Genomic DNA, 24,006 nt, shown 5'->3' on the forward strand with positions numbered 1-24,006 from the left:
GCAGTAAGTCCCCAAGAAAGTAAGCTGAATGAAAACAAAAAAAGCAGCAGGAACCTTCCCTGTTACGGGTCTTAATTTGAGAACGACTATCACATTCATTCTCCAGACCGAAAACAACAGTCTTCAGGGTTTTGGGTACGTGCGCTAATTGCAAATAGGATTTTTAATAATTCTATTTCAAGCAGAAATTGGGCTCTCGTACATTAAAAAACCCCCCTGCAAATGGTAGACAAACATCCAAAGATGTCTTCAGATCTTGAGAGTTCTGTGTTAAACCCCAGAAAGGCCAAACTCAGGTTTCTGGAAAGACAGCTGCTGAGTTTGGTCATGATTTGTCTTGGGTTGGTCCAAGGAGAAGAGCAGTACCAACACACAAGGCGTCCAGTTACATCCTCACTGTTAACTGGGCATGTCCAAAAGAGCAACAGAGATTCTTCGTGATTAAGGGGACCTTTGCAGTTCCCAACTATCTCGAAAAAGGAAAACTGAAATACGGAATGGTTTCATAAGGCCCTTCTTGCACCTGAGGAGAATAATTTCCAAGCTTAAGGCTGAACACTGTAAACCTGATGGGCAAAACATATTCTACTCATGCAGAAGAGGCCTATATATTTTACCTTAAGTATGCCAATGCAGCAAAGTAGAGATCATCTTCAGTATGTGACTGCTTACTGCTCTCAATAAATAAACCTAGGCTGAGAACTGCACTGCCATTAGAGGATGTCTTGTGTGTAGTGAGAAAAATTCAACCACATGTTCAGCTTCAGTCACGCAGTACTCCCCTCCAGGAACAAAGCATTCTGGTGTTCTAACTGTCATGTTTTAAAAGGGATTTCCCTACCAGCTGGTAATGTAGCCTGGCTCCACAGAGTAGTACATGCCTACAGATACTCGTCACCCAATATGCTTTGAACTAAGAAACTATCATTTAAATCTCACTGCTTGAGCAGAATTTGGCACAGGGAACTTCTCATCTCCCTCAGATAAAGAGCTTTAAATGTTTTGTAATGTTTTTAATAAGAGGCTGCTGGATGGAAAACAGGAAGCAGCTGCCTAGTCAATTACACTTTTAATTAATGTTTCCTTTGATAAGCTGATACAGATTTAAGAATCCATTAAATATGATGAAATAAATTTCTTAATTTTTCAACAAATCATTTCAGGCTTTCCTGTGGGATGTACAGGGATGCTTAATCACTGACATTTCTAGCATAATAAATCCAAAAAAAGTGTTAATAATCATGCCCTCTATACACAAATTATTATTTTCACTGCCAAATTCCTGTAATTAAGAGCAGTACATTTTAACAACAAATGGCTACTTACCTTGATTTCACATTCTATGAGAAGTTCATACAAATGAAAAAGCAGGGAAGTTATTTTTCCCATTTTTAATTTAGTATTTCCCTATTCTTAATTTTGTATTTAACATATGGATGCCTGTATTTAACATATTATTTATTTTTCATACTATTGCTTTGCTAGGATTTGTGATCAATGAACCAACAGCAAAAAGCTAGACTATTTTTCAAATGGAACATATATTTGAAAGAGATAGTGAAGGTAGCACAGGCTTAATGGTATCATTTTTAAGAAAAAAGAAAAAGCAGATCAAGATTCAAAACTGAGTTTATCTCATATTTACACTTTGGAGGCTGCAATTTGAGTGAATGCTCTCTCTGGCAATGGTTCAGCCCAAAATATAATTTTCAATACCCCTCTACTGCAGTCTGGGGAGACTCCCTCCCTGCAGATCTGTGTCCATTTCTGAGGCAACACACAAGAGGGACGTGGAAATGTTGGAGCGAGTCCAGAGGAAGCCACGGAGATGCTGCAAGGGCTGGAGGAACTCTGCTCTGGAGACAGGCTGAGAGAGCTAGGCTGGTTCAGCCTGGAGAAGGCTCCTTAAGAGGAGACCTTACAGCAGCTTCCAGTGTGTAAAACAGCTGACAAGAAAGATGGGAACAGACTAGTAGGGCCTGTTTCAATAGGACAAGGGTAATGGTTTTAAACTAAAAGGGCAGCTTCAGACTTAACATAAGGAAGAATTTTTTTATCATGACGGTGGTGAAACACTGGCACAGGTTACCCAGAGAGGTGGCTGATACCTCATCCCTGGAAACATTCAAGGCCAGGCTGGATGGAGTCTGACCAACCTGATCTAGCTGAAGATGTCCCAGCTCACTGCAGGGAGTTTAAACAAGATGACTTTTAAAGGCCCCTTCCAACCCAAAGTGTTCTATGACCCTATGAATACCACCTTGCTCTTCACAGTGTTTTCCTGGTTCTTTCTCAGGTCCTAAAAAGAGGTGTTAGAGAAAAGGGAAATGCATATCCCAAAAGAGGTATAAGACATGAAGTAAGATGGTGTGAAGTACAAAAAAACCCAGTGAAGCTGTCCAGAAAGTTTATCCTTCCTTCTCAGAACCCTGCACTTAACCAGCTTATGTGAAAGATGAATAAAAGTAGAAGATTCTGACTTGTATCAACCCTGGGATGCTACCTAGAAAGCTACTACTCTCGCTGTCTTGGGGCCCCTGTTCAGCCATGACTTCGTATAGGTTTATGTAAAGGAAAAGAACAGCACCAAGCTATCTGTCCCAAGCAGTGTCTCAAATCTTACTAGGGACTGGGACAAAAGCACCCCAGATACAGGAAACAAATGGCAGAAACAAGAAGAGGGGGCAAAAATTCAAGAAAGCAGATAAAACAGTTGTAAGTGAAAGGCAGAAGGGATGGAAAGGCAGACAGTAATCTTCCATCTGACAACAAGCAAAAGAGACAGGTATAACATAAAACATAAAGAGAAACATTCAAGTGTATTTGCTAGAATTTGTTTTTAAGTACATCTGTGTGCTCCTGAAGAACGACTCTCACGTAAATGGAAAGCAAATATACATACCTGAAACCTTTTTATGTTAAAAAATACTGTATTACTAAGCTTTGTACTAGCAGAGTTAATTACTATAGCAATGATTTCAAATTCTTTATTAACTACTGAGAAATTATGTGAATTTAGAAGCAAACTTAAGTAGGAATTTCTAACAATCATTTTTACTATTTCGAATTCTCAGAGGAAGAATCTATGCTTAAAGTACACTCTTCACAACTCATTTACTGAAAGCTTCTTACCTACGCCATACATCCAAAAGAACATCTGTTAAGAGAGAAAAATGTGTGCCAGTCAAACACAAAATTAAACTGTTAAAAGATAGATAGCCTGGAAGATAAAGCTTGTTCCCTTTTGCAGTTCAGCAGATTGATGGCACATAAAAACCCATTTCAGTTCATCTTCTTCAAAACTAAGAAAATTAATACATTCTGATTTTACAAAAAATAAATATATTCATTGCCTTTTTCTCTTCCCTGACTCGGGAGGGGTTGGGAACCACTATTACAATAGTACTACAGTACTATTACTATCTGCATATCAAACATACTTGTTTCACATCACTTCACTGCTTTAATTAAAATTGCTGTATTTGTAACCCCTAGCACTAACAATGAGGGCAGAAAATGTGGGTAAAGATGTAGCTAATGCTCTGGTTCTAAGAGCACGTTGCCATCAGACATACATATTCTGCTTCACAATGCGTTAACGCCTCCACAGATGGTCAAAATTACAGATGCGTTTACCCTTACAAAGACACACTTGCATTACCTCTTGATGAAAACAGACAAATCACCTTCACGTTTAAAACACAATATGCACACTGGAAGCTAGCATGGACAACATGCAGGAGAGCCTAGAGTATGGAGTTACAACAGCAAAGTGATGATGTAACTGGATGTAGCCCCAGATGTAACTGGAATCCTCAGAAAGGATTTTACCTTGATTCAAAACTAACTTTCACTCCAAACACAGTTGCCATTTATGTCTGGAGTTTGGGTATTCTTAAAAAAAAAGCTGCTTACCCTTTTTTCTGCCCACCTCAAAGCACGTAAACAAGTGGCTGGCTTACCGTAAATGCCTAAGAACTCACTAGCATCTGTACAGTTAAGAGTTACTGGGACATTCGACACTTCTGCGATGCATTTATATCTGTGTTCCAATACATGAGTCAGCTTCAGTTTTAAGCATGTGCATGTGCATGTGCTTTCCCTCCTCCCACCTCCACACAGTATGCAGTTGCTATACAGACAACTGTACAACCCTCCAATTACACAAGCCTATCAGATATCATCTGCTCTATCATGTAGCTCTGGGGCCACCAACACTAGAGGCTGGTAGAGCTGTTGGAGAAAGTCCAGAGGAGGCCAAAGATGCTGCGAGGACTCTCTCAGCTCTGCCCTGGAGACAGGCTGAGAGAGCTGGGCTGGTTCAGACTGGAGAAGAGAAGGCTCCAGGAGACCTTACAGCAGCTTCCAGTGCCTAAAGGGGCTACAAAAATTCTGGAGAGGGGCTTTGGACAAGGGCCTGTAGGGACAGGACAAGGGGAATGGCTTTAAACTGACAGAAAGGAGACTGATATGAAACCTTAGGAAGAAGTTCTTCCCCATGAGGGTAATGAGGCACAGACTTTCCAGACAAGCTGTGGCTGCCCCATCACTGGCAGTGCTCAAGGCCAGGCTGAATGGGGCTTGGAGCAACCTGGTCTAGTGGAAGGTGTCCCTGCCCATGGCAGGGAGTCAGAAGTGGATGAGCCTTAAGGTCCCTTCCAACCCAAACCAGTCTGTGATTCTATGACTCTATGAAAATCTCCAATATATATAACACCTACACTAGCTTATCACCAAAGCAAACATTCATTAACAAATGTTCTCTGTTTTTGAATTATAATTGCTTTATCTCAAAACTGGAAATTAAATTACTAACATGAATCACATCATATCACTAATACAAATAACAACGTTGGACTGTTTTAATTTTTTTATCAGAGCAATGACCTCTATCTCAAATAGAAAATTTAAAATGTAAATGTGAACTGTTACTTCAAATTAGGATTATTAACTTGGCAATTGATTAGCATGTCATTAACCTGGTCTAGTGGAAGATGTCCCTGCTCATTGCAGAGAGATTGGACTACATCACCTTTGAAGGTCGGTTCCAACCCAAACTGTTCCATGATTTTATGTCTACCAAGGCACCTAATGCACCACAATTATTTTCCTCACATATACCTAGGGAAAATCAGTTATTGCTCCCTCCCCAGAATCTGGACCAGCAGCTGCAACAGGATGGTGCCACCTCCTGGAGGACAGAGCTGTGGAGGTCCAGAGTCCCACCTGGGTTTGTAATTGTGAGTTTCAGCACCATTCCCTGCCAGAGAAACTTTGGTGGCTGCTGTTTAAAGTCAACCATATATAAATATATACTGAGTGAAATAAGCAAGCAATATCATAAGGATCAGAGAGGACAGAAAAAAGTAGAATTGCTTACATGTCACCTCCTGCAGTTTCTGATCTATAATTACTGATCTGTAATAATCAAATAGGTGCCAAAACATGAAAAAAAGATGTTTTAATGTTTTTGTTTTCCTGCTTCTTTCAATAAGGTGTTTTTTTTAACTAAAAAGTTAATTTTTTGACAGCAAGAAACTGCACAGGCATCAAGATAAATTTAATAATTTTTCAATTTAAATACTGGGGGGGAGGGGAGAAGCCAAAATCGTGAATATCATCACCTATCAGTGCAAAAATGCCAGATACAACTCCTGGATACAGCATGTTTGCCATGCTGCTTACGAGCACATGAAAAATAATGTACCTTTGAACCAGTCATGAACTGCTGAGGAAACTTATCAGGGCTCACATTTTTGCTTTTGCATGGAGGGATTTACGAAAACAATGGCTGGGCAAGGCCTGCAGAGGCCAGCTGTTACTAAAACAAGCAACGTTAATATAACGTATCCAACATCTAGCCCAAGTTAAGAAAAGTGCTGTGCACTGCACTCAGACACAGTGCTTTGCAACTCTGCCTTCCCACGTTTTTCTAGTGGTGACTCTGCACACATAATGGAACAATAATTTTGTCTAAAGGATGCGCTATGCCTGTGTTGTGTCCCCAGCTATGAAGGGCAGTAAGACAGGCACTGGTAAAGAACCAGACTTTACACATAAATAATCTGTCAAAAGACATTTAAGACCATATTGCAGGTTCCCTTACCTGCAAAATCATAAAAGACAATAATGAATTACAATATTGAGAACAGAATGTTTCTTAACTGCAACAAGATTAAATCACAAAAACAACCTGTCCAGAAATTTTTTCGGGTCATTACATGGTTTGATAACACTGCTATATGTTGAGGAATTTTTCTTCTCATCTATTCAAAACAACTGAGCTACAGTATGACCGATATTCTTCATCAGGTCTCCATACTCAGTTGCCCAGGCCATGTATTGGATTATTAGCAGTGCAAAAAGCCTCTTTAGCCAGTAAACATCTGTTCAGTGATGCATTTGGTTTTTGTATTTATGGAAAATAGCTCACGTGCCATTTTTGTACTTTACTTGCTTTTTCCTGCTGCAAATCTAACTGCTTGTAGCTTCCATTTATACAAAACATTCTCAAGATGTTTGTCACAGCTTGCCTTTCACTTAAAAATCCATGGGATTACAAGATATACGAACCATGAAATCACTAGTTTTTATGATTACTAACCCTTTAGATAACTTTCACTCCTAAGCAATTTCATCTGCCATACTGTTTACTTTCACTGTAACCATTTGGTGTCTTGTTTTCGTCACTACAAGTGTTTGTCTTTGCTCACCTACAAACTTATGAACTGAGCTACCTGAATACATGCATATAATCACTCCCTACATAAAAAAAACAAACAACAAAACCTCAACATTAACTATATAAAAGCATCTTCTGATGTAAGCCACCAGCCACATAAAGATCCACAAAATTAAAAGCATTTTATATTCATTAACAAGAATTCCCTGAGTTCATTCTAGCTGAGTTTCCACTTCTTGACTGATGACGCAAATCTGTAACTCTATCCATGAGATCAATTAACAATGAATAGCGCTATTGACCAAGCTATGTAATACCTCACTCCTACACCATTTACAAGTTAACTAATACGCTTGTACTTCCCAAGGAACCCACAGCACTGCAGTAGCACACATACTAAGACAAAAAAGTCAAAAGACATCTCTTGTTCTTGATTTCTATGAACTACAGTTCAGGGGAGCAGAATGACAAGCAACAATCAGCAGTCAAATATCACCATCAGCTATGCCACAGCTAATGCTTTGGGCTGGTGAGAGACGTCAGGGATGAAACTAGAGAGTAACACACCTGTGGAGCAATGCAGGTACCTGAGAGACCACGACTGGTAAGAAGTTAAAGGCAGAAGCCACTGCTAAAACAGAGTGGGCATCAGCACTGCACTGACTTTGTGTAAGCAGAAAGAGCTTGAAATGTTATCTGTAAAGGTCCTTAACCACAGAAAGGACTGGGCTGCATGGGATGATAAGAGGGTCAGCTACTTGAGGGATTTGATCATGCCAGTGAGCAGGGAGGATGATTTCAGTTCTCAATGGATTTCAAAGAGAAAGGAATTCCAGGGAGCAAACCCCAAGGCAAAGACAACATTGTACTACTCAAGCAAAAACAGAAACCTGAATGCAATGATCAGAAGGAATAAAATCTTAAGACATATTAAGGAGAACAATAGCAGACCTACCTGCAGCCTAAACAAAGAACTGAGTGATGGACGTTGTGTTGAAAATTCCTCCCGGATTACAGGCCCAAACTAAAAGAGGGAGGACATTATGCTCTGCAAATAGAATAAAGTGAAAAATCTGCGGGCACAGACAAGAGGTTAGTTATTGATGCCAGACTGCTGGCCAGACATCAAACAAGACATTTAAAAATGAATCTCAGAACAGTGCAGACTTGGGTGAAATGATGCTTTGTACTGAAAGAGAAGTACTTACAATCAACGCGTTTTTACACATTGCAAAAGGATGTTACAGAATAAAATAATACATAAAAAAGGGCAAATGGAAAAAAATATAAAGAGGAATACTGGGGCATCCGTAAGATGTGCTGGATTTTTCAAATAAACAAAAAAGAGGTACATGAGCAATCAAAATGGAAAGAAGCCTCAAAAATTATTTCAGGAAGACCAGTACATGCCATCTTGCAAAGCAGCCAATACGTTAAGGAAGATGGGTACTGAACCCTGACTAGGAAGAGCTTAGAGTACAAAACACAATGTTCCTCTGTAAAAACGTGTATTTTTTCAAGGCAGGAATGTTTTCTTGGTTTTCTGGAAGGAAGGAAACTAAAAGTGTTATTTTCCTCCACCCAGGCCAGCAGTTGTGAATAGATGTTACTAACTGGTCAGGAACAGCACAGTACCCACCAGAAGTTTGTCCCAAACCAGTTTCTGTAACAGATTTTTAACATACCCTTTCATTTTGAAGGCAGGCCCTCCACCAAAATTGACCTCCAGTTCACTGTCCTCAAATAGTACTTCTTAGTCATTAAATCTTTACTTGAATAGTACTTTCTACCGATTAATTTTTATGCAAAATGTACACAATATCAAAATAGAAGTACCAGTAAATAATGCTGCAAGCTGAACAAGGACATAGCTGTGGTGGCAATGGGGAAAGAATAAGAAAAGGGAATCAGAGCATTCAATAAGGAAAAATAGGTACATTATGTATGTTTTCCCTTTTTAGAAGAAAGGCAGAGAGACACATACACTTGTATATAATATTCATATTTGGTCTTCATAGAAAAAAGATAGAAATTGAAGGAAAGCACACAGGTACTTTCAACTCTGTCAATATAACCAGGCATGACTGCTCTCATAAAGCTGCAGTAGTTTATCCAGACTAAATATTTTATTTTTTTTTTTAAGAATAATCAACACACTCTTTGTTCAAGAATCACTCATTACAAAGTTCTAATACCCAACATCTAAAACCAAATCATGTCCTGTATAACTCAGACAACCCTCGGAGCAGTTCTTACATGGCATGGACATGCAGCAAGCACAAAGACCTTTCTCTTAACCACTCCAAGCTTACACCTCCTGAGACTACTTTTATTTCCCATCTGTACCCCGCTTTTACAAATTCAGTGGTTTTCCACTTCATGAGGAGCATTCCTGAAACACAAGATCTATTTCATATGGATTTAGTCAGAAAGATCTTCCAAAAATTCTTGAAATTAAAACTTTCACAGCTAATGGACAATTCTCATCATCAGGAGTTATTAGAAAAGAGCAAACGAAAAATGAAATTACCAGCTAATAGACAATAACCAAAATTAATTAATTTAGACCACCTAATATGCACTAGAATAAGATTAATGCCTGTAGAAAGCAATTAAATAAAAACTGAAGCCCAGTTAAAAGCACAAGAAAGCAGGATACTGGAACCACTTTAATATTAAATACTTCAGGGCCCTCTAGTGGTTTAATCCTCCATATGAGAAAATCCCTGAAGAACTGGTTTTGAAATAGTCTACTTAAGTGTACTAATGTGTTTTATTTTTATCATTCCCATGTAATTAAGGACATTTAGGCTGGCAAGCTTATTTACCAGCAAGGAAATTACCAGAAAGAGGAAAAACCTACAAACTAATACCTGTTCACAAAATCAGCTAATAGGTGGTATTTTTTTTGATGTCAGAAATTAGTTACTAACATCCTCCTCCATGAACAAACAAACAAAAAAAAAAAAAAAAAAAAAAAAAAACCCCACAACACTATCACTCTCTTAAACCTGCATCAGAATTACCTTAACCTGGAACTGCAACACTTCTTTTTGAAAAATGCATTTGCTTTGTTGGCTTATTACATCATTCCACCTTCCTCTGGTTTCCACAAAACTGTGAGTGCACAACACAACAAAGAAAACAAAAACAACAAAACAACAAAGCAAAAAATAAAACTAAGAATTGCTGATCTTCATCGTGGTATATTCAGAAACGCTTTGCGCATACACCTGTAGAATTGATTTGCTAACGAGAAAGTTATCAAAGTAAAAGGATTCACAAGGCAAAAACGTCCAACTGTTTACAACTGGAAAAGGTCAGTTACTTCCTAATCTGGTATTTTATTTGACCAAGTCTTAACAAGCCATTTTACTGCTAGGAAACACATTGATATTGCTTGCTCAGTACATCTGATTAGAGCTCTATGCCTTTGCAGTCCATACATGAGCTGAGAGAGCAAAAAAACCTAGTATGTCAAGAGCACACTTCACTACAAGTGGAAGTGCCACAACACCCCTGAATGGTAATGAATACACCACTTTTACAAGGCACATTTTTGTAAGATGCCCAAGACCAAATCAGATGTTTTCAGCCCCTCCCCTAAGTCCTGCCTCTCACATACACATGCCCCTTAAAGCTTCATAGCTGAGTACAGCAACGTGTCTATAAGTTCCTATAGTGTGCCACAAAATCATAGAAACTCGGGAATGGTTTTCAGGTTGAAGAGGACCTTAAAGTTAATCCAGCTCCAACTGCCTGTCAGGGGCAGGGACACCTTCCACTAGACCAGGCTGCTACAAGCCTGGCCTTGAACACTGCCAGGGATGGGGCAACCACAACTTCTCTGGGCAATCTCTGCCAGGGCCTCACCACCCTCACAGCGAAGAACTGCCTAAAATCTCTTCTCAATCTCCTCAACATCAGTTTAAGGCCACTCCCACTTGTCTTGTCCCTACAGGCCTCTGTCAAAAGCCCTTCTCCAGATTTCTTGTAGCCCCTTTAGGCATTAGAAGCTGCTCTAAGGTCTCCCCTTAAGGAGTCTTCTCTTCTCCAGGCTGAACCAGCCCAGCTTTCTCAGCCTGTCTCCAGAGCAGAGCTGCTCCAGCCCTCGCAGCATCTCCTTAGCCTCCTCTAGACTTTCCCCAACAGCTCCACATCCCCCTTGCGCTGTTGCCCCAGAGCTGGATGCAGGACTGCAGGGTGGAACTCTTGCCAGAGTGCAGTAGAGGAGGAAACATCTTTTCCTGATGACTTGCCTACCCACCATTTCACATCAACTTTATTTTCTTTTTAGTAAAAGGGGATGAAGGATTACACTGCCAGGTGGGGAAAAGAATGCCTGTGGAACAGACTGATAAAGCAACTCAGCCACCCAGAGCATGAAAGGAAGCTACAAAATGATGATTTGGGCAGAGTTTAAGTGAGGTAGGCAACATACAGAGTTTACTATTTGTCAGGTGGCTACCATCCATGTGACTGTGATGCATTTGTCTTTCTTTACAATATGGGAGGGTGATAATATTTGTATTTTTCTCCCCCCAGTACAACACTTTGCCTATGTAGTACATTCATTTTTATTTAGCTTTCTTTAGCCCCAGTGTTCTTAACATGTAAGATAATATTATCCTGACTAGTTCATTCAAAATGGAAACACCAAGCTCTAAGCTAGTTCCCTACAGCCCAGAGCTGCACCGTTAAAAAGAAAGAAAAAAAAGTGAAAAACTAGAATTTTCTCACAAGGATTCCATGTACAAGATTTTGCAAGTTCATCACGTATGTTCAGAGGATTATGTTTTCATTCTGCAAATACATCCTACTCTTGCTTCATTCCACCATGAAACTGATAGAGAAAACAACAAATTTGCTCTTGAAATACACAAATACACAAAATATAAACAGATTATCAGTCACAGTATTTCACAACACAATACACAAGCTTGTATCCAAGTTCAAGACAGTATAATGGGACAAACAGAATGAAACACAGGAATGCCATCCAGAGGCACCCTGACATGCTTGTGAGCTGGGCTAATGGCAATCTCACGAAGTTCGAACAAGCCAAGTGCAAGGTCCTACACCTGCATTGGGGCAATCCCAGGCACACCTACAGGTTGCGTGGAAAAGAAATTCAGAGCAGCCCTGCAGAGAAGGACCTGGGGAACTTGACTGACGGGAAACTGAACATGAGCCGGCTTCACCGTGCACTCACAGCCCAGAAGGCCAACTGTATCCTGGGCTGCACCAAAAGCAGCGTGACCAGCAGGTCAAAGGAAGTGATCCTGCCCCTCTACTCTGCTCTCATAAAACCTCTCTTGCAGCACTGTATACAGTTCTGGTGTCCTTAACATAAAAATGACATGGAGCTCTTGGAACAAGTCCAAAGGAGAGCCATGAGGATGATAAGCAGGCTTGACCACCTCCTGTATGAAGACAGGCTAAGAAAGTTGGGGCTGTTCAGCCTGGAGAAGAGAAGGCTGCGTGGAGACCTCAGAGCAGCCTTCCAGTATCTGAAAGGGGCCTACAAGGATGCCGGGGAGGGACTCTTCATTAGGGACTGTAGTGATAGGACAAGGGGTAATGGGTCTAAACTTAAACAGGTTAAACAGGTTCAGGTTAGATATAAGGAATTTCTTTACTGTGAGGGTGGTGAGGCACTAGAATGGTTTGCCCAAGGAAGTTGTGAATGCTCCATCCTTGGCAGTGTTCAAGACCAGGTTGGACAGAGTCTTGGGTGACATGGTTTAGTGTGTGGTGTCCCTGCCCATGGCAGGGATGCTGGAACTAGATGATCTTAAGGTCCTTTCCAACCCTAACTATACTATGATTCTATGATAAATACCAGTTGCAAAAATTATGTACAGCTATCTACATTAATACACAGCTCCTTTCCTTTTAGAGATCTTCAGACTATGACTAACAAGAAAAACAGCCACATAACACCACTTTCTGATCCAAAGATAAATGCATGAGCTCTGAAAGAAATCCAACAGGTCACACCATAGGCAGTGTGCAAGCAACTCTCTAAATCAACACACAAATACACACGTGCAGAAATCTTTCACAGATAGAAGTCATGAATTTCAGTCTAAATACAATTTAAGAATGAGTGCCCAGAATTCAGTGAGATGTGGGGAATTTTCAGCCCAACAGCAAACTACAGTCGTTCTGAATGGGCCATTATAGAACTACACATCTATACTTGCTTCTGGATCTAAATTCCATCAACAGCTATGCTGTAATTAATAATAAAGACAAAAAACCCAAACAATAGAATTTCCATACAACATACCTCATGGAGGTTATACTGTTGATGAGCTTTTCAGACTGATCTGACAAGCTAGATGGAAGTATCATTTCAACTGGCTGCAGGTGCAAAACCCGACTCTCTAATTCTGAGCGAGATGCACAATCCCGAAAGCTGTCAAAGACCACTTCACCAGTAGTTGGTTGTACTGCCTGTCAAATTAAAAAAAAAAAACTCTAATTTTCAGAGAGTAACAGTAACAGTGACTCACACTGTTACACACAAAGATTATGGTGTATAGCACAAAATTATACAGCACCCACATGCTCAAATCTGAAAGTGCTATCTGGAAGTGGCAGATCAAAAGATACAATTGTGCTTTACAAATCTGTGATACAGTAAAAGACTAACACAATTGTGTCTTAGTAAGTGATGACAATACCTCAGGAATGTAATGTGCAATTCCTATCATCAGACCATCACTGTTCAACTTTTATTACTAGGCAAACACACATAATTTGAAGTCTATGGAAGGTGCATGCATTCAGCCTGGAAACTCATCTTAGCACATGCTACAGTGGAAACTCATCCTCGCATCCCCAGCTACAGTGTGACAGTCAAACATAAGCAAAAGCAAGATGCTTTTAAAATACTGAATTACAAGCAGGCTGGGCTTCAGTTATCAGTGTTCTGCCACTTCAGTAATTCTGGTTTTAATCTTCACCAGACAATTCTGAAGTGTAAACAGTAAAAAAGCATGTCTCTTCCTCTAAAGAACAGTATTTCATAGAGGAAAAAAGTGCTCACAAGCTTTGAAACATTTGACTCTAAAAATACTTATAGTAAAGCATCCAAGCTAGTAATTCCCCTCTATTTGGCTCAAACAGAGATATGTTTTCAAGTGATCCAGCAGCAAAAATGACATCAGGAATATTAAACTATTAGCTTCAGACCTCTTCCGTAGTTTTCAAATATAACGCCACCGCAATTCCCACAGAGATGATATCTTACCTAAACTGCACTTCGTTAAAAAATAAAAACAAAACAAAAAAAAAAAAAAACCCAAACAAACAAAACTCCAAAGGAATCTAGAAGACAGACAACTATGAACTTAAAAGATAACCACCCACCTCTCAAAATCACCAAGAAAACAACACTCCAAGAAAACCCCATACGAACCCTAAAATACTGATTCCCCTGAGAAACTGACTTACCATGATGCCTATAACAATGTCACCTTTCTTTCTGTCTTTTAAGTTTTCTCCATTTTCACAGATACAGAGGAGGTAGTTATCAGGGACATCTGTTGTTACGTCTTCAACATCTAGAGAAACATCTAGCTTCAGCAAAGGGTTCACATGTAGTAAATGTTAAAAAAAATAGTACACAGACATTGGTGGATTATTCACAAGTCCTTCTAGATTTAAGTCCTTCTCAAATGTATTTTGTGACTCCTGCTCTGATTTTGCTGCTATGCCAAAAGTTAAACCAGCAGCTCATTCTGCACGTGGGCTACTTCACCTTGACACTTGTGACTTTATATCCACAAACCATGTGCATACAACAATGAAAAATAACTGCATCAGTTATTTTTTAATGTTAAAAATGTTTTTAAAGTTAAAAATGCAGCAACTAAAAAGCAGGTAATTCCCCGAGTTAAGCAAAAGTCTAGCTCTTATCTAGAGTGCTAGCTGTATTGAAAACTTGCTGCACATCTATCCACCAGGCTGGGTCACACTGCTGAGCCAGTTTTCATCCAGGTTGCCAACCATTACAAGAAGGTCTGTAAGTACACTAGCAGTTTTCCAACAGAATCATCATGGAATCCCAGACTGGTTTACGCTGGAAGAGACCTTAAGGCTCATCCAGTTCCAACTTTCTGCCACAGGCAGGGACACCTTCCACTAGACCAGGTTGCTCCAAGCCCCGTCCAGCCTGCCCTTCAACACTGACGGGGATGGGGCAGCTACAGCTTCTCTGAGCAACCTGTGCCAGAGCCTTACCACCCTTACGGGGAAGAATTTCTTCCCAAGATCTCATGTCAATCTCCCCTCTGACAGGTTAAAACCATTCCCCTTGTCCTGTCCCTACAGGCCCTTATCAAAAGCCAGCTTTCTTGTTAGCCCCTTTAGGCACTAGAAGCTGCTCTAAGGTCTCCCAGAGCCTTCTCTTCTCCAGGCTGAACAAACCCAGGTCTCTCAGCCTGTCTCCAGAGCAGAGCTGCTCCAGCCTTCACAGCATCTCTGTGGATCTACTAAAGTGCAACCTCACAGGTATTAATCTAACAATCTCTTTAATCTAACAATCTTTTTAGCTCTTCATATCTAGTAAGTACTAGTTTGAGAAATTAAAAAAAAAAAACAAACCAAAACATTAGCTAGATAAGGCAGCAATTATTAAAACTAAGACTGGAAGAAAAGAAATTAAGAAAAAAACTTCACTTGTTAAAGGCTTTTTCCACGTCATTTTCTCTTTCACATAACAGTCAAGAATTAATTACTCAGGTAGATTTTTAACAGTCCATTGATTGTATCACCTTTTTTTCACTTCAAAGCAAATTGTTTACACCAGACAGCAAATTCTTCTTCCTTCACACCCTCCTGAATGCAATGCATTCTCAATCTAGTAAAACATCTAGTTCAAGACAAGACCTACAGGGCACTGTAGACTTGGGAAGTCCATGCTCTGACTTCAGAAAGAAATTACAGTTAACACAAGTTCTGTTGTTTCACAACAAACCTAAAACCCTGAAGAGATTACATTCTTTATACTGCCAGCATGTTGTTTACCGTAACATAAAATTAAAGGAATAGCATTTCCTGCTGCCACTCTTTATGTCAGCCACTAGCTGACAAAGATTGGAGTCTGAAACCAAATTTATTTGAAAAGGATATCTTCTCCAATAAGTGTAGACTTAGTGTAAAGAGCAGTCAGTTTCCGGCTGAAGAGAGAGCTTTTATTTTCTCCAGCAGCCTTCAGTGCTGCAGTTTCCATTTGTTTTATTACGCCAACCTACAGGCACACAAACAAGAAACAAAGTTAGCTCTTTGATAATAAATGATTTTTTTGTTATTACAGAAATTTGGTGATCTTTTAAGGTGTGCAAACAGCGTGTGAATCATTAGAGCTGAGCAGGAATGGCAGAGGCTACTATCAATCCACCTAATGAGGCTGTAAGGCACTGCATTTCCTTACGCTCTTTCCACTTCCAACTACCCTCTCAACTTCTGACCCTGTGGCTTCTTGCCCTGTTTTGAAACAATTTAGCTAGAGTTCACCAATTGCCAGAGAACGATTGCTGCAATCAACTTAGATTCAACAGTCCTTTTCTCATAATGAGAAAAAACAACCCAAAGGTATCAACAGAAAGCAACAGAATTACAGGGATCAACAATAGGAAGGAAAAGAGAAAAAGTATTGTTTGAGAGAAGAAAAACAGAGATGTGAGGAAGAACAGAAGAGAGAGAGGTCATATAATACAATAGAATATGTTGTATAAGTAATGTAATATATAATAGACTATATACTATACTATATTATATATGTAAATGTTAATAAAATGTAATATAAAATACAAAAATGTAGGGTAAGCTATAATCTAACATGGTATAACATAACATATAATCTTTATGAAATTCAAAGGCCTGATGAAAAATACTGAGAGAAAAAAATGTTCTAGAAAATATACTTTATTGTAAAAGGGAGGAAGCTTCAATCTGCTTACATTGCATGACACTCCACAGAATACTGATATTGAAACAAAGGAAAGTTAGCCATTTTAATTGCAAAAACAGGTGATAATGAGTTTCCCATTTGGCAGTTGAAATAAGACTCTGGTAGAATAAGTACAAGTTATTTCAGTGTTATTCTTACTTAACATCATTTAATAAAAGCCAGGAATAACCTTATATCCTTTTGCTACAAGTCGCCGCACGTGGACAAACAGCCTGTGACTCGGTATACTGGCTGTCATAAAGTTATGATCCTGATGACAATATATGTTTAGTTCTTTAGCTGCAATCTGCAAAGTACAGGAAGAAGAGTCAGCCAATAATTCAAAAGGCAATACTTGAGCTCATCTCTATGACAACACCGATGCACAACTACAAGGAAGAGTCAAGTGTCAAAAGGAAAACATTACAGGAAAAAAGAAAAATAACACAGAGCAGAGCTCCTCCACCTTCCTGTCCCAGCATGTTGTCACTAACACAGGCTTCAGTATCACAGACTTCACGTCAGATTATTATGCTTCACCTTGACCTTTACCACTATAAGGTAAACCACCAGTAACAGCAATACAGCTCAACAACAGGTCAAAGCATTTCCATAATGCTAAGTATACAGAAAGGAGTTATTTTAACTGTGGTTATAAAGATGGTATTAAGCTAGATAATCAATTATAATACTGAAAAATCTTGATCCAACAGCAGTGGAAGTTAAATACTCCACAGAAGAACAACATAATAATGTATGATTTGTATTTGCTTCTTTGCCCCTTGGCAAAAGATAGGTGTACATTGATTAGGAAGTGTTTGTAAGCAGGAACCGCAGCCAAACACTTAACTGTGTACCCAGATAGTATATTTCTGTTTCTGGACTGTGACCGCACCAGCAAACAGGTAGACAAATTACACAGTATAAATCTGATTGGGAAAATTAATCCCCAGAAACTAAGCAAAGTTTCTCCCTGGTCTCATGTATGGAAATAAGCACAGATCAAAGGTTGGTAGCAATGATTTGGGACAAATCACACAAAAAAAAACTCATTACAAACCATTTATGAATTGTCATTTTAAAATTAAGTTTGATGCAAAGTACCTGCCAGTTCCACAGATCAGGTACGTGTGGGTGCCACATCTGAACATGCATCTGAACATTCTAGGACCTCATCTTAAGTTCTCAATATGCAGGATAGCAAGCATAAGATTACAAAAGAACAAATGCTGTTTTAGTAAAAAGTATGGATAGTCTTCAATTTAGCAGAATGGATAGTCTTCAATTTAAGTATGCAGAGATTTTTCATCTTGATTTCAAGTACTAAAAAAGCTCACAAAATTTATGCATCGCAAAAACATTCCTTCTTGAGGTGGTCACAGACCTAGTATAACACTAACATAATGCAAGTATCTTTCCATAATCCTGACAAAAAAAAACCAAAACTACCTCTGCATCTTCTCCAAAGAAGCGGTATTTGTAGCCACACTCCACGCATAAAACAGCTTCTTTATTCTGTTTCTTCATTTCTAGGAACTGAAGTTCTAGTGGAGTGTAAATACTTTTGGTTCTCTTATTGAGATTTGTATCTGAAGTATTCTGAGTATTTTCATAAGACTTAAAAGATGCAGAGAACTGGTTAAGGTCACAGCGTAACTCCTCCTGTAGATGGAAAAGTAGAGTTAGGAATTATTAAATAAATTGATCACCCCTGCAGACCTTGGCTCATATTGACCGAAAAGCTGAAGACTGTTCTTGCATTAAACAGCCCCAAGAACTTCAGCAAAAGTAGGATATATAGAATACAGTTTATCTGGATTTAAAAGGAATTAAAAAGTCATGAAAGTAAAAGATTTTGCTTCACAGCTGTCCTCACACATCTCAGCTGAAATGAGATCTCTACTGTATCATGAGCTCTCAAAACTCAGATCAAGAGACATGCAGGCTGCAAAGACTGGGCAGTCTAAACTGGCCAGATATAAAAACAAAGATGAATTACCACTCCAATTTACATGTGAGACACTGCAGCTCAAAGAAATTAATAACATTCCAAAAATCCATGGTGAATCAAGAAATAAACCAATTTCAACACAAAGTCTCAGCTCACTCCCAGGCTCCAAAACTGTATTTCTTCTCCAGTCTGCCCTTTCTACATAAGCTCTGCAGACCTCCCAAAATAATTTATTCTGAAACACAGAAAATCTGTATTAGTTTCTAAAATTCTTAAGACTTAAGGCTTTGAGACCACTGCCTCTGTGTTTTATTTACAATGATATTATGTAGCCTATGCTAGGCAAGCAACTTCAGCTCTACAACTTTCTTTTGTTCTGTACAGTAAGCAGGGTGATGAATCAGTCTTCTGGAACAACACTGATAAGGTGCCCTTCACTTACAGCAAAGCTCCTCCTCACTTATATCGCAGTATCAAGTACTAATAAAATTGGTTAAAGTAAAATACAAAGACAACACCCTCCACAAGTTTAGTATGACCTTGTCTCTTTTTACAGAGAAAATTACTGTAGCAAAGCATGTGAAATAAGGTCATGAAAGAAAGTAAAAGAAGTAAAAACACACATGAAAGTTGAATTGTTGAGATGGAAGTAAGTTAGCAGCTCAAGGGATTTAGAAGAAAATTATCCACATAAAAAAGTTCTAACTCTTAAGAAAAAAAGCAAGACACAAGCACTGAGACAAGCCACCCCAAGGAAGGCAGGCCAGCCCGTCCCCACCTGACTGCCTGGGCAGCACAGACTCAGATGGTGTCCTTTAGAGAAAGATGACAGTAATACTTTGCAAGTAAGTCATGAGCCCTCACTATCTACTGAGTATATTAAGAAATAACTGCTCTTTTACTTCGCATATATCTTGCTTGCAGAGTCTCTCTGCACATGGTTAAAGCTGACCTCCTTTTGCTCTAGGAAGTTAGTTAACAGCTGCCGATCCCACAGACAACCTGTGATTTACTGGATCCAAAAGCTGTTTGGTGACAACCACCTAAGCGTACAAATACACAGTCGCAACACTGCTATAAAAAGCACAACAGTATCAGGGCACTGGAAACCAACTTTGTAATAGGAAGGCAGAAATACTGCACAGCTGATACACAGATTAACAATCTTATCTGTTCAAAGATAAAAGGGAAACCTGCAGAAACAACAATCTTAGGCCCACAGGTCAGTGGAAGGAATGTTGAATATGCCTTTGCTCCCGAAACATGCACTTCCACTGCAACACACACATTTTTAACTAACAACTTATGCCAGGCATATGCTGTCTCCAGTTTACAGAAGAAAGCCACTAAATACATCCCATGCATGTTTCAAAAACATGCACATATAAAACACATAGATTTTATAGTTTCAGCATCTAGAACTGTTTCTCAAACATCTGTGAGACATGCTAAAGTATGACCTATACATTAAACTAGCAGGGGCAGCATCTGGTGTAACTGCATGGCGAAAGGGTCAGAAATTAGGAAGCACCAGACAGTCAAGGGTTTTAAGAAGAGGGACAGAGAAGTGATCAGTTTCCTGTGTTCTCCAACTGACCATACCTACAATCTCAATTCTTCATCACAACAGAAATCTCTTGCCACAAGAAAGAGATTTACATTTTGATCTCACATTCACGCAACCCAGACACTCAGCTTAACATCATGACCTTCAGACAGGCAATGTCAAATAAATTATACCACCTTTCATACAACCGCCTTCCTCCAAAAACAGATACAAAGCTTTGTTAAAGAGCAGTTGAGTCACAAGGCAACACCACAACAGGCAACTGTAAGACGATTTCCAGGACCTTCATGTACTTCAAAGTGAAGTACTTCAGTACTTCAAACTTAGCAAGCTGACCCCAAACCCAACCAATTAATTATGTTAATTAGCCCCATAATTAGGAGTAGCAAGTACTATTATACTCTTATAGACTTCTAAAATAATAATTTTTCATGGGACCCACCCATATTTTCTGCAGATGAAAAAAACCCAGTGATATCTTTAGTAGCTAGATTTATCAGCAACTGTATTAAGCTACATCTCAGCAGTAATTCTACATCATATTTTCGCAAAGAAAGCCTGCTTGGAATTTTACAGGTTTGTATCAAAACTGACAGAGCTGAAAGAAAGCTCAGCTAAAGGGCACACTGAACAGTCGTTATTACGATATTATGGGTTCACACACTGATTAAGATACACTGCCAGTGGTTCTGCTCTCTCCTTGCTGTTTTTTTCAGTGGCATCACTGAACAGCTGTAAGAGGCATCCAGCTCACTATGTTAGGAGTTCCAGAAAAATATCCATACAGAAACACTGGCCTATTAGGCACTGCTGCACTATTTCATGACAGAACACCAAAATGCAAAGGGAATCTCGTGTCAAACTTGCCTTTTTAAACCACAAAAAGTAATCTGCATAGCACTGGACCAGAGCTCTACATACCTTCTCAGAAACCTTTTTGCTACTGTCCCAAGACTGAAGAGGCTTTTTCAGTTCTGAACTTTTTCCAATAATATTGGGACATTTTTCCAAACTAAGAGATTCTTTCTTCTGGAATCTGTTACTTTGCTGGTCCGAATCACTGCAGAATTCTCTCAGTCTGCCTAGAGTTTGCAAACATATATGGGGCTTTTCACACTTCTGAGGTTCTTTTTCAGTTAAAAAAAAAAAAAAAGGGGAACAAAAACATATTAGCAAACGTATTTTCTAAACCAGAATATATATTAGAATGACATCAGTAAGCAGAGAAAACAATCATCTCACTCTATGACTCGCTTCCCTACAATCCTTCCCCTCTCTCAGTGCAGTATTTCTGCCAGCCCCACAGAATTGTGTATGCAACCATCTTGATTAACTTCCCTGGAAAATCAATAATCTTCACCTGTATTCTTCTTCATACATGGGAAAGAAACAAAATTATTTTCTGTACGGGTTATTTCTGTACTGATAAAGCCACAAAATTAGCCAAGAATATCAGAAAACTCTAGTGGTATTTTTCCATTACAGTTTTTAAGCAGACCATATTGCTAGTTGATGGTGTCTTAATGACACTTCAAATCACCATCACACCCACAAAACTGAATATAATTCCCTCTTTAAAAAGAACAGTGAGGTTAATGCTTTTCAGTGAAGTGTAAGTGTAATGAACTCTACGTTCACTGATTTGTTTTTCTGGTTTTCTACAAGCACCATTTACATTTGACAATGAAAGAGTATTTATTTAATATAAATGCTTGAAGGTTTGTTTACAGCAAACTCACTTTTATCTTGAGTCTTCAGTGGATTACAGAAGTCTTCTAGAGTAATTTGTCGTACCTTGGTCTTCTTTTCACAGGGTTCATTGCTTTCATTCGATGTTCTCCTTGTGCCAAATTCAGAAGCCTAAAACATAAATTATACAAAGACATTCAGTTACTTTTTTTCTTTGCCATCTTCCATGAACGACAATAATGCACCCAATTATTTCATAAAGGGGTAGTATGAAATGAATTTACAATACATTAAATCCTTATTTTTACCTATCCACTTTATTTATAAAATAGTTCTTCTAACATTCAAGGACACCAGAGGAAGCTAAATAGTGCATTCTGTGAGCAATCTGGCTGTTGTGCCAGAAAGAAACACTTCTAGTTTCTATAGCTTCAAAAGGCAGCTTAGAACTACCTCTGTGGCAGAAAACTGAACCAGCACTTAACAGAGATTCCCACCATACCACACACCGAACATTTGTGTCTGAATCAGATCTATTCTGCAGATTCTCATTCCCTCAGTTCAAAGTCCTCTTCTTGTTGGATACTGGTCTCTGAAAGGCACTTATGAGTTCCTAGGGCCTACATCCCAATGATGGAAGAGTATCTTCTCCACACCATCCTGTAAATGTTAACCCACACTTAAAAGATTTACCTAAGCTATCTGTAAACACCTATCTAGTATCATCCCCCATGTATAAAACAGAGCACTTTCAACCACTGCCCCTTTAGAAGGCTTTTGACACATGCATTTTTAACACTTCACAAACAGAAAATGTAAAAATGTATTTTGTTTCATCTCTGATTCATCATTCATCCTTTATTTTGTTTCATAATTGGTGACTTCTTTAGTCAAACTTATCGACAGTATGCAGTATGACTAAAGAAGTAAGTTGCAACTGCAAACATAAACACACAACAGGTACTTCTAACAGCTAGCATTCATGTTTCATAGAGTAATCTCAGATGGTTTTGAGTATATTAGCGGGAAATTCTATCTCCTCCTAACTACACAGGATCTCCACGCTCAGCAACTAAGCCCATAACCTCTACATAACATATCCACATGCACAACCCGCATGAGTGGCAGGGCATTCCCCTTCCAAGTCCACTATTACATATCAGCAGACTAATACTAATTAGAAAGCATTTTTTCTGCATGGGCAAAAACTAGTAATCACAACTGTCAAAATATATCAGGCCCAATATAACAAAAAGGGTTGACTTGAGACACAGGTGAAAAAAGCAGAAACCTTTCCAGGGCCCGAAGGGGCTACAGACATTATCTACGGGGAGACTGGAAAATATAAACTCATGATGAAATTCAGTTGCTGAGAGAAAGCGTTTTTTCCCCAGCAGAGACATGGAGAGGCTGCTGGATCACTGCAGCTCTCTTGGCCTTGTACGAAACAGGAAACTGAGCTCCATGACTGCAGCAAAGGCCCACGGGCAGAAGCTGTGCCGGGGGTCCAACACTGCTGCAGCATTATCCAAACACTGGCTTTGCCAAGCTCACCGTACTCATGTCAAGTCTGAGGTCCTACAAAATGGGCATATGACGGCAGTTTCCGGAAAGACTATGTGTTACACAAGGCAAGGATGCTACACCAAGCAGTGGTTAAACTAGAGACCCTGCCTGATGCAGGGGCCGCCGCAGGGCACCCATTCATCCTTCCTGTCACGACTTGCTGACAGGAGGTACTCGGACAGGCCCGAGGGACCTCCACCACCACCGAGAGGAATCCCACATGGCATCAGCGGGCCGGCCCGTGCCCTACAGGCGCCCTCAGCCCCAACCGCCGACCCGGGCGCACCGTCTGCAGGGCAGCACTCTGCTCTCCGCCTCTCCCCGACGCTCCGAAAAACTTGCTCAGCACCAGCTGCTGCCCGCCGCCGCGTTCCCGCCGTCGCCGCACCCCCCGCGGCATGCCGACGGCGGATGCAGGGCAGAGGCCCCGCGCACCGGCACCACCTTCCCCGCCGGATGCGACAGCTGGCGCAGGGCGGGGCAGTGTGTGAACAGCCTCTGCCCGCAGTGCGCTGCGACGCCCACACAACCTCCCGCGTCAGTAGGTCGTGCCGCCCGTCTCACGCCAACCCGCCTCGCGGCTGTGCGTT

General features: G+C 39.9%; 1 protein-coding gene across 1 annotated transcript in view; it reads right to left on the bottom strand.

Moving 5' to 3' along the window:
• Nucleotides 1-24,006, bottom strand: part of MSH3 (mutS homolog 3) — a 113,760-nt gene that overhangs the window by 89,655 nt on the left and 99 nt on the right. Inside the window, 8 exon segments of the mRNA XM_061369302.1 lie at nt 12,975-13,141; nt 14,144-14,289; nt 15,824-15,941; nt 16,834-16,950; nt 18,093-18,305; nt 21,083-21,288; nt 21,901-22,021; nt 23,703-24,006. Of these exon segments, the coding sequence (XP_061225286.1) occupies nt 12,975-13,141; nt 14,144-14,289; nt 15,824-15,941; nt 16,834-16,950; nt 18,093-18,305; nt 21,083-21,288; nt 21,901-22,021; nt 23,703-24,006 (1,392 nt within the window).

The sequence above is a fragment of the Neopsephotus bourkii genome, unplaced genomic scaffold, assembly GCF_033783945.1.
Source record: "Neopsephotus bourkii isolate Nb327-2 ecotype Australia unplaced genomic scaffold, CSIRO-AGI_Nbou_v1 NB_1491, whole genome shotgun sequence".
Classification (NCBI taxonomy): domain Eukaryota; kingdom Metazoa; phylum Chordata; class Aves; order Psittaciformes; family Psittacidae; genus Neopsephotus; species Neopsephotus bourkii.